The sequence below is a fragment of the Phytophthora cinnamomi genome (assembly GCF_018691715.1).
Source record: "Phytophthora cinnamomi strain GKB4 chromosome Unknown Contig53, whole genome shotgun sequence".
NCBI lineage: Eukaryota > Oomycota > Peronosporomycetes > Peronosporales > Peronosporaceae > Phytophthora > Phytophthora cinnamomi.
In genome coordinates, this window is record NW_027150986.1 from 3,436,212 (window position 1) to 3,450,260 (window position 14,049).

The window sequence follows — 14,049 nt, forward strand, 5'->3', positions numbered from 1 at the left end:
TCGCCAGGCTGGATACGCCAAACGCCCGTTTTCAGCGGCTGCGGCGTCTTCATCGCATCGTTCGAGCCTCTTGGGTGATTCACGTCAACCTGTCGAGGCTTCGAGCAATTTGTCGGGGAGGAGAGCTACGAGTGGAATGAAGAGACCTCACTCGGCCGCTGCTGGCTTGCGCTACCAACCGTTCCGAGCTTTAGATAAGAGCAGTGCGTCACTTTCTAGCTGTGTGTCGCTTGTATCCCGCTCGACAAAGGCAGCACGCAGCATGTCAGCTTTGAGAACGCGTCCCAGTTCTGGCCAGTCAAGAGGTAATGTGCTGGTGAACTACTCGATGAAATACATGATTTGATTTATGTGTGCAATCGTGCAGGTGATCGCATGCTAGCGTCGACGAGAGAACATATCGAAGACACGTTTGTATATGCAGTACCTCGACACTACTTGGAGCATGGACTGCCTTATGACCCGTACGATATCGTTCCAGTCACGCATGTACGAGCGCAGAATTTCTGGAGGCCAGAATGGAGCCACGATTGACGGACGAATTTTTGTATTATATCCAGGAAACGCTTTTCGGAGGTGGGAGTATCAATCAGCTGCAGGATGCGCACTGGGACTACTACACGATCAGTCGAGGGGGGCTACACGTTTCATCTGAAAAGCGACAACTTCCAATCAACATTCTTATCTATGAGCGATTGGGAGACCCAGAAGGCGCAATTCACCAGGCTGCGGAGCCTGTCGACCTTTTCAAGGTGCTGTTGCCACGGTTGATCGTAGTATCAACCAAACGGAGGGCTAACCGTACGGTGTGTAGATTTCGATATCGCAAAGTGTTCATGTCCTGGAGGCAGTGGGTGCGAGGGAGCAAGCGCGAAGCCGCACGGGAGAATCTCATCGCAGATTGTTACTTTTCGTATCCAATACTGCTGAGCGGCATGCGGGAAGTGCGCATGGAGCTGAGCAGGCTTTCAAAGTTGCAGCTAATGTGGGATTTCGACGGCGAGACGTACACTTTGGAACGCTTCACCGCCGCTAATGTACGTAGTTGGTGCGCTTGATAAATAAGATCGCTTGAAACTAACCTGAATTCCGTCCGATAGACACAATTTTGAAGAAGCGGACAAGCGAACTTCGACTGATCATCACACGCATCCAGACCATTTTGACGGGTGTCTGCCGGATGTTTTTGGAGGACATGGCACCGTTGCACGTAGGATTCCCTGGTCAGGAGTTCGCTTTGTCCGTTCGCAAGAGTAGCAACTTCCACATCTTGGAGAACTACGTCCAATGTGAGCAAGGTTTGGCGTCGGCGCACCAACAGTTCTTACGCCACAGCCACTTCCAATCCGTCAAACTTCCAACCCCGGAGGTTGTGGAGGCGCGAAACGCGCTGGTGCTGGCGAGTCTGTCAGAGCCCAGGCATTCGCTGGTGAAGGCAAAGCACACACGCCCCTCAACAGCTCAGGTGGACGAGCTCGAGGAGATCCGATGGACGATGGCGTCTATCAAGCGGCGCAAGTGCAAACAACTCACCAGGTTCATGCTGCTGGTCGACTTTCTTCTGCTGGACACGTACGCGCGTGTGGCCAAGCAAAGTCTCGATTTGTTCCACGACTTCGTGCTTCGTGGCGCCAACGCAGCAACCATTGTGCGGCTCACCGATCATGATGACTTTGTGGCGGTAATGCATCAGACCTTGGGAGTCACGCAGCCCCCAGGTGAAGGCAGCATTGATCCTTCAAGCTCAACTCAGTCCAGACAAAGCTCGTTCGACCGTGCTCCTCTAACAAAGCAGCAGATCAAAGCATTCCTTCATGCTGCGTGGGAAAGCAAGCTACGAGTTCCGTCTTCAATTGATACAGACGCCACGCTATCGTCCATGTCGGTCGCATCGATGGAAATCAAGCTCGAGGCGTTGTTTTTCTATGGTCTCAGCAACTACGCTGGCGGCAATTCGGAGACGTTTAGCGTGGACGATCTCTTCTTCGTCGCGGAAAACGCGTTGTTACAGCTTCTGGTGCTCCCGCCGTTTACCGCAGCAAACAAGTCAATTTTCGCAACAACCAAGACCGATGTCGCCAACTCCCTCTCCAATGGACCTGGAGTACCAACAGGGAATGGACGTGAGCCTTCGGTGATCGAGCAAGAAGTGCTATCGATCCCCTGTCTCGGCCCCCAGCCACTTTTCGCTCTAGACGTGGGAACGAGTGCCGTACCGGAAAAGCGAGGGCGACAGAGGTACGAGATCTGCTTTAAACCCGAACTCGCGAAGCTCATGCGCGTTCTGCAGAGAATTATCGTGGGTTTTACTGAGGCTTTCCGTGAGGTGCCACCGTTGCTTTCGAGCCCCGAGCTTCGTTCCATTCTCGATTTTGCTGATGACATCAGAGCGCTCAACTTGCACTCAACATTGGATTCGTCACGACCTGCGACAGCAGGTACCTCTTCTCGTCGGAGTACGCTGTGCGCTGTTCACAAACTGGAAGAGCTCCAAAACGATAGTGACGATAATGATGGTCTTGATGCGGGAGAACGCTTCCGATGCCCAGCTAATCGGCTTCTAGAGAGGATGGAGGAGGACTTGCACTATTTATCCGCTCGCGATGATATTCAAGACTTGGTACGCAGTGCGTTGAGTGGCGCCGCTGACCTTGCAGCTTCATACTCCAAAGTTCTCGAGCTTCGGCAGCAAAACGAGAGCGTGAACTTCGAACTCAAGGCGCGACTATTTAGACGGAATGAGTACACGCTTGGGGAGATGGAGAGCGACGCGAACCACTTCATTGAGCAGGTAAAGTGGAGTAGTTTCAATCGCTGAGCAAGCTTGATTCTGACAAACTGGTTTGATTATCCTTGTGTGCAGCTAAGTGCTTTGGAGACGCTACGGATGTCGGAAAACGTCGAATTCCTGCACTTCGATATGCAGCAGCTGCAGGCAGAGCTACTTCCATCGCCCGCACGGTGCCTTGACGCGATGCGCGAGCTGTTACCACGCCTTGCCTGCGAGAAGTGCGACGAGTTTCTACACTATATCAACTTCTCCAACACCAAGATTGAGAAACCCATGGCGCAGAACTTGGACGCCTTCACCACGTACCTTTTGAATCTTCGGGTTCGTCTTGTTGAGCAGTCCGGAACCAACCTTGACACCAAACTGATAGAGCTCACGGCTGTTTGTGTCTGGCATTTCAATTTCTAGGAAGTGTACGATGAAATTCTCGACAAGGAGCTGGATTTGACGTTCTTGCAGGACTTCTTTGGTGTTCTTGACAAGTTGAAGTTCACTGCCCCCGTCGACACAATCAAAGCCTTCGAGCTGTGCGAGCCGGAGTTCCAGGCACTGAAGTCGCATGTCCAAGAAGCGTACACGAACCGTGACGCGGATCTGACGAGTTACATGCCATTACTGACAGAAAACCTCGCCAAGGTATGCACGATAGACTTGCTACTTTCACTGAAATGGTAGAGAGTTTCTCATCGATGCATCTCTTGGTTTGATAGCTTGGCCGAAAGATCAGCTGCCTGCAGTCGGCAGCAAGTGACCAAGCGATAGTAGCTCAGAGTAACACTTGTCAGGATGCTCGTGACAGCGCGGTGAAACTGTATGAAGAAGCCCAGGAGATGCAGAAGGAAGCGAGACGGCTTGTACGTATCCAACTGGTATTTGATGATGCCTCGGGTGGCCTCCCTCTTCAGAGTAGAGACTTTGAAGACTTGAATATCTTGGCTGGAGAACTCAAACTCAAGAGGGTACGTATAGCTGACGTGGCATTTGCACAATATCGGCTAACCAAAGTTACATGTTCTGTAGGAACTCTGGGAGGCTGTGTGCGAGGCCGACGAGCACTTGGACAACTGCGGCATCGACACGATCCGCTCCGTTGATCTGGACAAGATGGGCGAGGTAGCCAGCCGCGTTGATACAGTAGTTGAGAATATCCGACAATGCGCTACCCAAGTTGCTGGGGGATTTGAGCTCGAGCGACTGGAGAAGTTGCAAGCTACGCTGCACGGACTTGCCCCTGTGATCCGCGATCTACGTAATCCACACTTGGCAGAGCGTCACTGGAGCAAACTGGAGCACAAAATGCAATGCTCCTTAATGCCAGTTATCGTGGAAAATACTGAAGCCACAGAGGAGGATGAATTCGCTGTTCTCGATGCTACCACCGAATCGTCCAGTCCGCGCCTCGATATACAGGTGAAGCAATTGCTAGAGGTTAATGCTGTTGCGCACGGCACAGCGATCCGACACGTGTCTGAAGAAGCTTCAGCCGAGGCTGCGATTGCTGGTAGTTTCATGAGCGTCGTTCGTACCTGGGAAGCTCAAGAAATCCCAGTGGAAGCTCGAAAGGATCGCGACGGCCGCGACGTGTATTGTATTGGCGACTGTGTCGAACTTTCTTCTCTTATCGAAGAGAGCCAAGTGCTGCTTCGGGTCATGGACCTGTCGACCTACTCCCTCGTCGTGCAGGAGCGACTACCAAAGATGCTCTCCGATCTCGACCACACGAAGGAATCATTGGAGCTGTTGCAAGTCTGTCAGCGCAAATGGGACTACACACAGCGGTTAGTTTCCATCGACTTTGCGCGGACATTTCCTGAGGAAGCGAAGCAGCTGCAAAAGCATGACACAGCGTGGCGTACGTTGAACCACGGCTTGTTTAATCGCTCGTCGTGTCTCCCGTTCGGTGTGAATGCGGATCACCGACAGACGCTGCAAGTGATTCTTGAAGGCTTCGAAGCCGCAGCGAAAACGTTGGCTGATCATCTTGAGGTACGTCTGTTAGCTGATTTTTTGTCGAGAACTTGTTTTAGGAGTAAACGTTGTGTGCTTGAGCAGATAAAGCGTCAGGTTTTTCCGGCTTTCTTCCAGCTGTCCGACTTGGAGCTGGCGACGCTGTTGTCAAAGTGTCGGGATGTGAGCTGTATCCCATCGTTCCTCTACCAATGTTTCGACAATGTTGGCCGAATTGTATTTGGGGTTCGAGATGGCTTTCAGGATATTTTGCAGGTTCGTTTCTCACAATTCATTGTCATAGTTATTGGGTGATTTGAGTTGGACCAACATGAGTGTTGTTCAGGTAACATCCCGGGTACATGGAGAAGCTGAAATTATCCCCATGGGCAAGAATCTCAAAGCTCGAGGGCCAGTAGAGCAGTGGCTAGCTGCTGTCGAGAAACGACTGGCTGAACAACTGCGACGGTCAACCAAGAAAGCCATAGAGATGTTGGATCGCTACAAGAGGTCTGAACAAGGAGCCACCGCGCCAAAGATTGACATCTCCCATTTCTCAGTCCAGGTGCGTGATGATAAGCTTGTGAAGATTACCATAGGTACAACTAACTTTGTTTCTTGGTAGAGCATCCTACTGGCGGATCGTATTGTTCGTTGTGGAATCGTTGAGCATGGATTGCAGGACATCATGAGCGCCAGTGGCACCGGTCGCTTTGATCGAATCATGGACGAACTCTCCTCTCACAGCTCTCGAGTCATGCAGCAGCTACTTCCACCATCCAGTTCATCAAATCTACAACATGATTTCAAGTTGAAACTGTCCCCACGCCAAATCACGCTGCGAGCAGGGCTGCATCTGCAAGAGATACAATTCCGCGATGCATTTGCCAGTCACGTGGCCTCGAAACAGCCAAACCCTGCGTCATCCTGGACGCCTGGAGGGCTAGCTGTCGACTGGGAGTACCAGCTGAAGTACCGGATGGATGATGCGACGACCGTCGGGCACGAGTGTCACGTGGAAATGAACACGCTGAACATCCCGTACGGCTTCAACTACTTGAGTCCGCATGATGATGTTGTGGTGACACCGAGTAGTTTGCGCTCGCTTTTCACGCTATTTGCCTGCATCCGACACGCGCAAGGCTGCATCTTGACTGGTCCCGAGGAAAGTGGGAAACGAACACTGAGTATGCAGGTGAGCTCGATACTGGGCCGACGCAACTTCAGCGCCACGCTGAACTCGTATACCCACGCTACCCGTCTGCTAATCGGAGCGCTGTATGCTGGAGGAACGTTCTGCGCAAACTTACAGCTTGCAGACAATGCAAGTGATAACGCACCGTTGATCAAGACATTGGCCACCACATTAGCGTCTATCGAGCACGCGGTGCTGACCAAGAATCCGATTGTGGGACTCCATCGCTCACCGATCACGTTTGTTCCTGGGACTGCGATGCTCGTAGCTTTTCCTTCAAATACTGGCTTGGCGGTGGCAGATGCCGAGGAAATCCGCATCTGGACGGAGCCATTGAGTCGCTTTGCGATCGTTCAATGGGGTCAGGAGTACATCGTCGAGGCTCTGCTATTGAGCAGAGGCTTCGTTGAACCATGTGAGCTCTCTAAACAGCTACTGCTAGTGTGGGAGCAAGCTCGTTCGGACTATGAAATAATGGATGGAGCAGTGTCGAAATCTCACCGAAACCCGTTCAGATTCGCGGCCCTAAAGTCCGTCATCAGGGATGCCGCAGCTCAGCTTGACGAGCGTTCAGCATCTGCGACCCAAAGCGTTCAGGCACACCAACACTTTCTGCTTCACCAAGCCATGTTAAAGTATTTCCGCGTTCGAATTGACTCGGACCGACTCAAAGCACTTGAAACCATTCTTCACAACCATTTTGCTACTATGGACGACGAGTACTCCATGTGCGACACCCTAGAGCCTAGCACTGGAGTGCCGCCCGAACTACTTGAGTGCATTATGCTCGCAACCCAAGAGCTGCACTTTGTTCCTCGCCGCATGATGTTGAACTCGATTGCATCCCTGGCAACGGCGCTGACGTTCAGTGTGAGCACTGTCTTGGTAGGTCCACCGGGGTGGGCAAGACTACAACGTACCAAGTGCTCGCGAAGGCGTTTGAGCTCTGCTTCGAGCGTCGCGGCCAAAGTGGTGCAACCCCATCGCATGAAGACGACGCGAACAAACCACCACAAACTGTCCGCTCGCCTCCGTCCGCCCTCACCAAGCGGTCGAACTCGTACTTGAAGAGTAAAGTGGAGAAGGTCCCAGCAGCGAGTGTGGCCGTCAGAGTCGTTCTGCCCATGGCGCTGACAGTCTCTCAACTGTACGGAGGAGTCTCCCCTGATGGTCACGGTCGCGTACCGAGCATCCTGGGCCAGCTAATTCGTCAAGCGCAAGAACTTTACGTACCAAATGCTGTTGCTGACGCTGCTGATACCTCAGAAGGTCCCAGTGCAGTTAAACCGATGGAATCGCTTCTGGACTTGCCCAACCAGGTGTGGGTGGTTTTCGATGATGCCCTCGACTTGCGTTGGCTTGAAGGACTCTTAGGTGTGCTGTCGTACCCTAGAGGCACCGTGTCCCCACTACTGGCGTTCGAAGACGGCGAGTTCATGACATTACCACCAAATCTTCGCTTTATGTTCGAAGTCCTGCAGCTTCGCGATGCAACACCAAGGTTTCTTCATGTGAACACTATTCTGCATTTGAATGCTGACAGAAGAGAGGAAGCCGTGAACGATTCCAGGAAGAAGTACCGGCGCACAACGTCGGCTGGCGCTGAGGCGAAAATGACCATCGCGACGGCGTATCTGCACCGATACTTGACAATTCAACGCGAGCGAGTCGCAAAACAGCAGCCGGAAGCGCTGAAGCCCCAGTCATGGTCCACTACTGATACGTTCAACGTGATTGAAAAGTGGCTTATCAAGTCTTCACTGCTATCAGAACTCGCCACAATTCTTGACGGTATCCCCGCCGGCGCAGTATATCTATCCGCTCTCCAGCGCGTAGCGAACCTGACATCACTACTACAGTCGCTTGTCAGCGCTGCATCTACGCTGCCAGATCCAGCAAATCGAAGTGCGAAAACTGCTTCCAGTTCGGAGTCTTTCATGCAGTTCGCAGCGGAACTTTCGAATGGGCAAATTCGAGTGGAAATGGCGTTGATATACAGCATCATGTGGGGGTTCGCAGCTTGCACTGGTGGCCACCCGGTTATCCAGCGCCAAGTGAGCGACGTCCTGAGGCGTGAATTTGAACATCTTTCGCCAGCTTGGCTAGGTTGTGGCCTAGACGTGAATTTATTTGAGACTTTGCTAGATCTTCAGGGTCATCGCTTTGTGTCGATCGTGAGCGGGTCACGTCACGTCGCACTGCCGCCACAAGTCAGCACTAACAGCAACATTAGCGCGCTGTTTGTGCCTACGACAGCCAGTCTTCTGGTTCACGCAGCTATCAATGAAGGGCTCCGTTCAGGCAGAGGCATCCTACTACTTAGTGGTGACAGCGGGCGGCGAACTACGCTCGCTCGCAACTTCCTTGGTCAATTGGACGTCATTAAGTCGATCATAGCTGCTGGTGGAGTCTCGAAGCTGCCCCAAGCGCAGCAAGCGACAGATGAGGACGATAACAAAACCAAGAAGCCTGACTTCTCGAAGACGATGGAAGCTGCCACACTCGCATCGGTGAAGCGTCTTCGACTGCGCCAAATCTCGCTGGTTACGTGGATGGCTATGCGCCTTCAGAAGGACACGGGTGCGGAGGGCGTCAGTTTTCAAGTCTCTCGAAGTACCACAAGTGACAACCGATCCATAGCGTCCGTTGTCGAGGCGGAAGAGGGCATTCCTTTGGTCATCACACCGTCGACAGACGTCTCCAAGACAGCGTTGGTGCGTCAATTCGACCGTGGCGATGTTATCCCGTTCTTCTTCTCCATCCCTCATGGCAACGAAAGCTCTAGAAACGGCGAAGCAGCCGTTGAATTAGCAAACTGTCTGGAGAGAATGCTCCAGCGTGAACGAACTGGCGTCTTTGAGCCACCTCCAGGCAAGACGGCGCTGCTCATCCTGGACGACTTGCACCTCGCTATCCCTGCCGAGGATTCCACATCACAGCCGCTATACCCATCCATCTTCGCATATTTGAGGTCTGTTCAGGAGCATGGAAAAGTTTATCGCGGCTCGAGTTGTCTGCCGATCTCCGTCGAAAACCTCATGACGTTCGGCTCAATGCACGTCGACCACTTACAACCAGCAGATAACAAGGTGAGCCGAGAAGAACCGCTGCGGAAGCTCACGTCCCAGTTTTTCCCGGTCCTCGCGCCGTCGTGTGGACTTGAAGAACTTCATCACATCTTCGGACAGGCACTGCAGAGTCACTGGGGCCTGAGTAGCTCGTCAAAGTCTACAACACTGCCCACCCCCGTTCGATTCGCGCTTCCTCTAGTTTTTGCAGCGACCACCGTGGTCTGGGATCGACTCCGGGCGACGTACAAGTATCACTTGCAAGATCTAGCGCGAGTGTACGAAGGTCTTGGAGGGGTGAGTCCGTCGTTGTTGGCAGATGTGGAGACGCTGCTGAGACTGTGGACGCACGAGTGTTGTCGGACATTACGAGAGCCTTCAATGGGGTTGTGTACTTCACGACAGGATAGCGAAGTGACGGGGGAGATTTCACGCATGCGAATGCAGATATCCCAGGTATCTCAACGCCGTGCCAGTGCTCGAGCGAGTCGGTTGTCGGTGGGGGCTGGCCCAAGTATCAGCTTTGCTGTTGGGACCAAACGGCAATCGGTGCAACCTAGTCAGTCTACCAACGACGAGAATGCTGCCACGTTGTTGACTTTGTTCGCTGCTCGAAGTTCTGCTTCGAGTTCACGTGGAAGTAGAATTGCGCCTCGACTCAGTCAGCAGTACAATTCTCTCCGGGAGCAGCAACATCGAGCGGCCATGATGGGAGGTCTCTGGGCGTTTGTGCCTTCCAACATCTTTTACGGCGGTCACTCGATGGATTCCGTGACTGAAGAGGATAGCATCGCTGGTTCAAGCGATTCCGATCCATCCGGGCGTATTATCCGACGCAAGAGCGCTAGTTTCCTGGTGCAAAAGAGTCTAGAATCTGGATCGAGCGGGAACTCGTGGATATACGCCGAGATCAGCTTTGAAGACGACATGGAAGCAGTGTCAACCGCTAACATACAGCTATACTTCCGAGACCTGCGCACCTTCAACTCAACTCAAATGATTTTGCGTCCTGGAGGATCGAAAAAGGCGATAGCGCTACCGAGAGACGTGCCACCGGTGCCTTTCAAACTGGTGCGTAGTTCTCTTTGTTTTGCATGTGTCTGACAACTAACACCTCCTGGTTACACTAGGCTCAAACAGTAGTGCGGATTGATCGCGTTCTGGCTAGGCCGTCCGCGCGACTTCTTCTCCTCGATAGCAACGGTAGCGCCGCTGACACTTTACTGCGTTTTGCCACACTATCGAGAATGCCCGAGCTCCAGGACCCAGCCGGCGCGATATTCACGCTTTCGGGTCTCGCAGACGATCAAAACATCACCACGAATGTCCAAAGCTGTTTAGCGCTGCGATGGAAGCGACTTCTGCTCGAACTCTACGAACGCGTGGCTGTCGCTGGACAAGAAGCCACCCTCGTGGTTAAGCGTCTCGACTTGCTGCCACCTGCGATGATCAACCAGATCCAGGCGCTCATGACCACTGGAGAAGTACCGGGCACGTTGACGCTAGAGGAACAAGTTCACATAGCAACGCGAGTCATCGATGAGCGATTGCTGGCGTTGAAGACGAAACACGCTGCCCAAGCAGCGCAAATTCGGTCGGAAGCAGAGTCGACAAGGGATCAAGCGCTTGCAATTCTCCATCAAAAGCAGCGAGAGTCGCCGACCACCCCGCTGTTGGAAGCTTTTCAGCTGGTGGAGACGCGCTACCAGCGTGAATTGCGCTCGAAACTTTCCCGGGTTGACCTCCGGTGGCAACAAGACACTGACGATCTACGCCGCCAACGAGAAGTGGAGAGCGAGAGCGTGGCTGCGACGGTCATGGCTCTCACCCGGCCGCTTGGTGTCACCAGCGGCAAGTGGGCGAGTGCAGTGGCTCGGATGTGCTCGAAACTGCGTGTAGTGCTTCTCGTGGACAAGGGCACGAAAGTCGCGTACGCGCTGCCAGTCCGAATGTCTTCGCTATCTGCGATGTCGTGTCGGTGCCTCACCTCGACCGCGATTCACTGCGAACGCTGGTGTACGGGCATTTCCACTCTCAGGTGCAGCAGCTTCTCGTGGACCATCAAGACGAAGTCAACGACAAACCGGAGGACGGGAGCTTGACCGATTTCCTCCATCAGACGCAGCGAAGTCTCTGGAGTTTGGTGTGCATGGCGACAGACATGCATCTCGCTGTGGCTGAAGCATGGTCAACCGAGAGAGAAGACGGCGCTGACAAGAGTGGATACCCTCCCGTCTCGAGGGCGTTTGCTATGGCAGCGTTCTTCAGCAAGTTCGTTGTCGAGAACTACAAGCGCGAAGAAGCCGCTCGAGCGAAGGCGTCGTGGTTCTTGGAGCTGTCCACGCGGTTGGATCGGGATCTAGGCGCTCTCCGTTCAAGTGACGTCCTGCTGAGCGAACAACTCACGACGATTGACAAGCAACTCATTCACCACGAAGCTCGGCTGGTCGAGCAGAAGGAAGACGCCGAACGAATCCGCCTCATCATGCAGCGGTTCCAGGTAGCAGCGGACGAACAGATTCAAGTCACGAACGAAGCTCAAGAAGTGGCGCATCGTGAATTGCAAGAACCCATGGCGTGTCTGGAAGAGGCCAACCGAGCGCTGCTACTCGTCGACAGGCGGCACATTGTCGAGATCAAGTCGTTCGTGAGCCCACCGCCGCTGGTTCACATGGTGTTAGGTGCCGTGTGTGTCCTGTTCCAGCTCGAGTCGTCCTGGGAGAGCGCTCGTCGCCTACTTCTCGGTGACGCCAATGTTGTTCAGACACTGCTACAGTTCAACAAGGACGCGGTGCCTGCTGCCACGTTGGCCAAGCTCGAAGCTGAGTATTTGAGTGACGAACGCTTTTGTCGCGAAGAAGTTGAGCGTCAAAGCGTGGCTGCTGCATCCATGGTCGGCTGGGTGAGTGCGATTTACCAGTACGCCACCGCACGGCAGCAGGTGCAGCCGACGCTCGACAAACTCGAAAAGGCCCAAAGTCGACTGCAACTCATAATGAAGGAGTTCCAGGTGAGTAAGCAGCGCGTAATGGAAGCCGACGAGGCCTGGCAGTCTACGCAGGCAGCGATTGACGCCGCGATCACTCGGAAAGAAGCTCTTTCGGGTGAAATATCGTCGTTGGATGCTCGATGTGATAGTGGAGGACAGGCACTGGAAGCTCTGAACGAAGACCGAAAACTACAGCACGAAGCTGCCAGTGCCAGCTCGATGCGCCGCGGGTTCTCGCTTCCAACTTGGAACGCTTTGCTTTCGGCTGGAGTGCTGGCATATGCGTGTGAACTTGGCTACTCTCCACGTCGAGAGCAAGTTTTTCAAGCGTGGGAGGCAGCGTACTCTAGTTATGGCGGGCTGACACCTGGTTGTCCGCCGACTTCGACTTGCTGCACCTTCATGCCTTCCATTGCTGTGGTCCTGAAGAGCTCAGCAGCTTTGGATGAAGAAACTCCAGCGGGAGTTCATGATCCCGAAACACCCTTGGCTGCCTTGTTCTCAGGGGATTATCCTGAAGACGGGTGTGTGGAGACGGAAGACGCCTTGAAACTCGTGACTGGAGCTGGAGGACTGAGTTTCTCTCGCCGTAGGCTTTGGGATGCGTCCGTGCTGTCTTTGATAGCTGCGACGTCGAGTTTGCCCGTGGTAATGATCACCCACTTCTCGCCTGAGGTGGAAGAACTACTTGTCAATTGCGCGCGTCGAGTTTGGCACTGGCAACAGCTCCACATGGTGTACGCTCGAGCCCCCGACTTCGACGATGTGTTCCGCTTGGCTGCAAGTATGGGCCATCAACTGCTAGTGCTCGACGTCGAACCTATCGACTCGGAGCCGCGGCTCGATGAAAGACGCGGAATTTGTCTGCGCGCCGCTTTATCTTGGAAAACCCAGCGCGTTGATGGGGTCGAACATCTAGTCATCTCAAAAAAACGCCCCAACGCCGACGTGACCGAGGACGAGTATAAAGTGCGCTCTGACAACTGTACCACAACGGATACTATCGCGCTGCACTCGAATTTCCGTTTGATTCTCACGTCGAATGCAGATCGAGCCGCGTTTGGTGAAGTTTTAGATATGTTGCCGATTATGGACGCTCACTTGCACCCTTGCGATATGGTCGACGTGCTGCTGGACGAGATTTGGAGCAACTTGACTCCCAAGCCAGCGGATGGTTCTAGCGCCCCAGAGCCCATCGGTCCATTCACGCTGAAGTCTGCACTAAAAGAGCACGGCCGGCTTGCTCAGAAGTTCGAAGTCTCACACGCCCAGCTTACGAAACTACTGGAAGCTGCAGCAGTGACGAGTCATTTCCCTCTCGCACAGACCAAGGCACTGCGCGAACGGCTTTCAGCGATTCAGGAAGCTCGCCACGTGCTGAGAGAAAAGCGACGCCAGATCCAGGAACAACTTCAACTGGTAAAGCGTCAGTGCGTGCCGATCGCTCGGACCGGAGCTGCAGTTTTCAACGCGTTCAACACCACGGTCTCTCGAATTGGGCCGGATGCATCGCCGCCATTAACGCTGCAGATCTTTTTGCCGTTTTTGCTTGATGCATTGGCGCCATCGGCTACGACAACTGCAGGAGCACTGGGGACGACTCCAGCGCCGACTACACCGTTGCTGAAAGATACAAAGCGCCCGTCCTCAAGCAACCGCCTCAGTTCATTCGCACGCAGTGCTACCAGTTTTTCGCTGTCAGGGTCTTCGCGTCGGCAATTGAACTCTTTTGGTATTCCAGCAGACGTACTGACGAAGCTCGTGTCTCGAATCATACCATTGGTGCAGCCTGCTTCGCCGAGCGGAGACTGGTATCGGTTCCTGTTGCAAGTGATCATAACAATGGAAGAGATGCAGTCAACAGCGCAGTCCAAACCAGCTCAAGAGCGGTTTGAACCCGAAACTTCGCGTAACTCGAGCACCGTGCTATCGGTAGGCACGATTCTTCTTCGGATGAAATTAAGGAAGCAAAACGAAATATCGACAACTTTCACTGCAGAAGAGTGTAGAGCTGTTTCAATCGCCACCTCTCGGACAGATCTCCAGCGTCGTGTGGTGA

The 14,049-nt window shown here is 53.6% G+C and overlaps 1 protein-coding gene across 1 annotated transcript; it reads left to right on the plus strand.

Annotated features, from left to right (window-relative positions):
• Positions 1–1,180: 1,180 nt before the first annotated feature.
• Positions 1,181–14,049, plus strand: IUM83_00996 (uncharacterized protein; the record flags this gene model as incomplete). Its single annotated transcript, XM_067924823.1, has 12 exons — positions 1,181–2,791; positions 2,864–3,112; positions 3,200–3,427; positions 3,502–3,750; positions 3,812–4,777; positions 4,844–5,014; positions 5,085–5,303; positions 5,421–6,348; positions 8,190–9,298; positions 10,132–10,944; positions 11,040–13,922; positions 14,029–14,049. The coding sequence occupies 12 exons, from the start codon at positions 1,181–1,183 to the stop codon at positions 14,047–14,049; spliced, it is 9,447 nt and encodes a 3,148-aa protein (XP_067788784.1).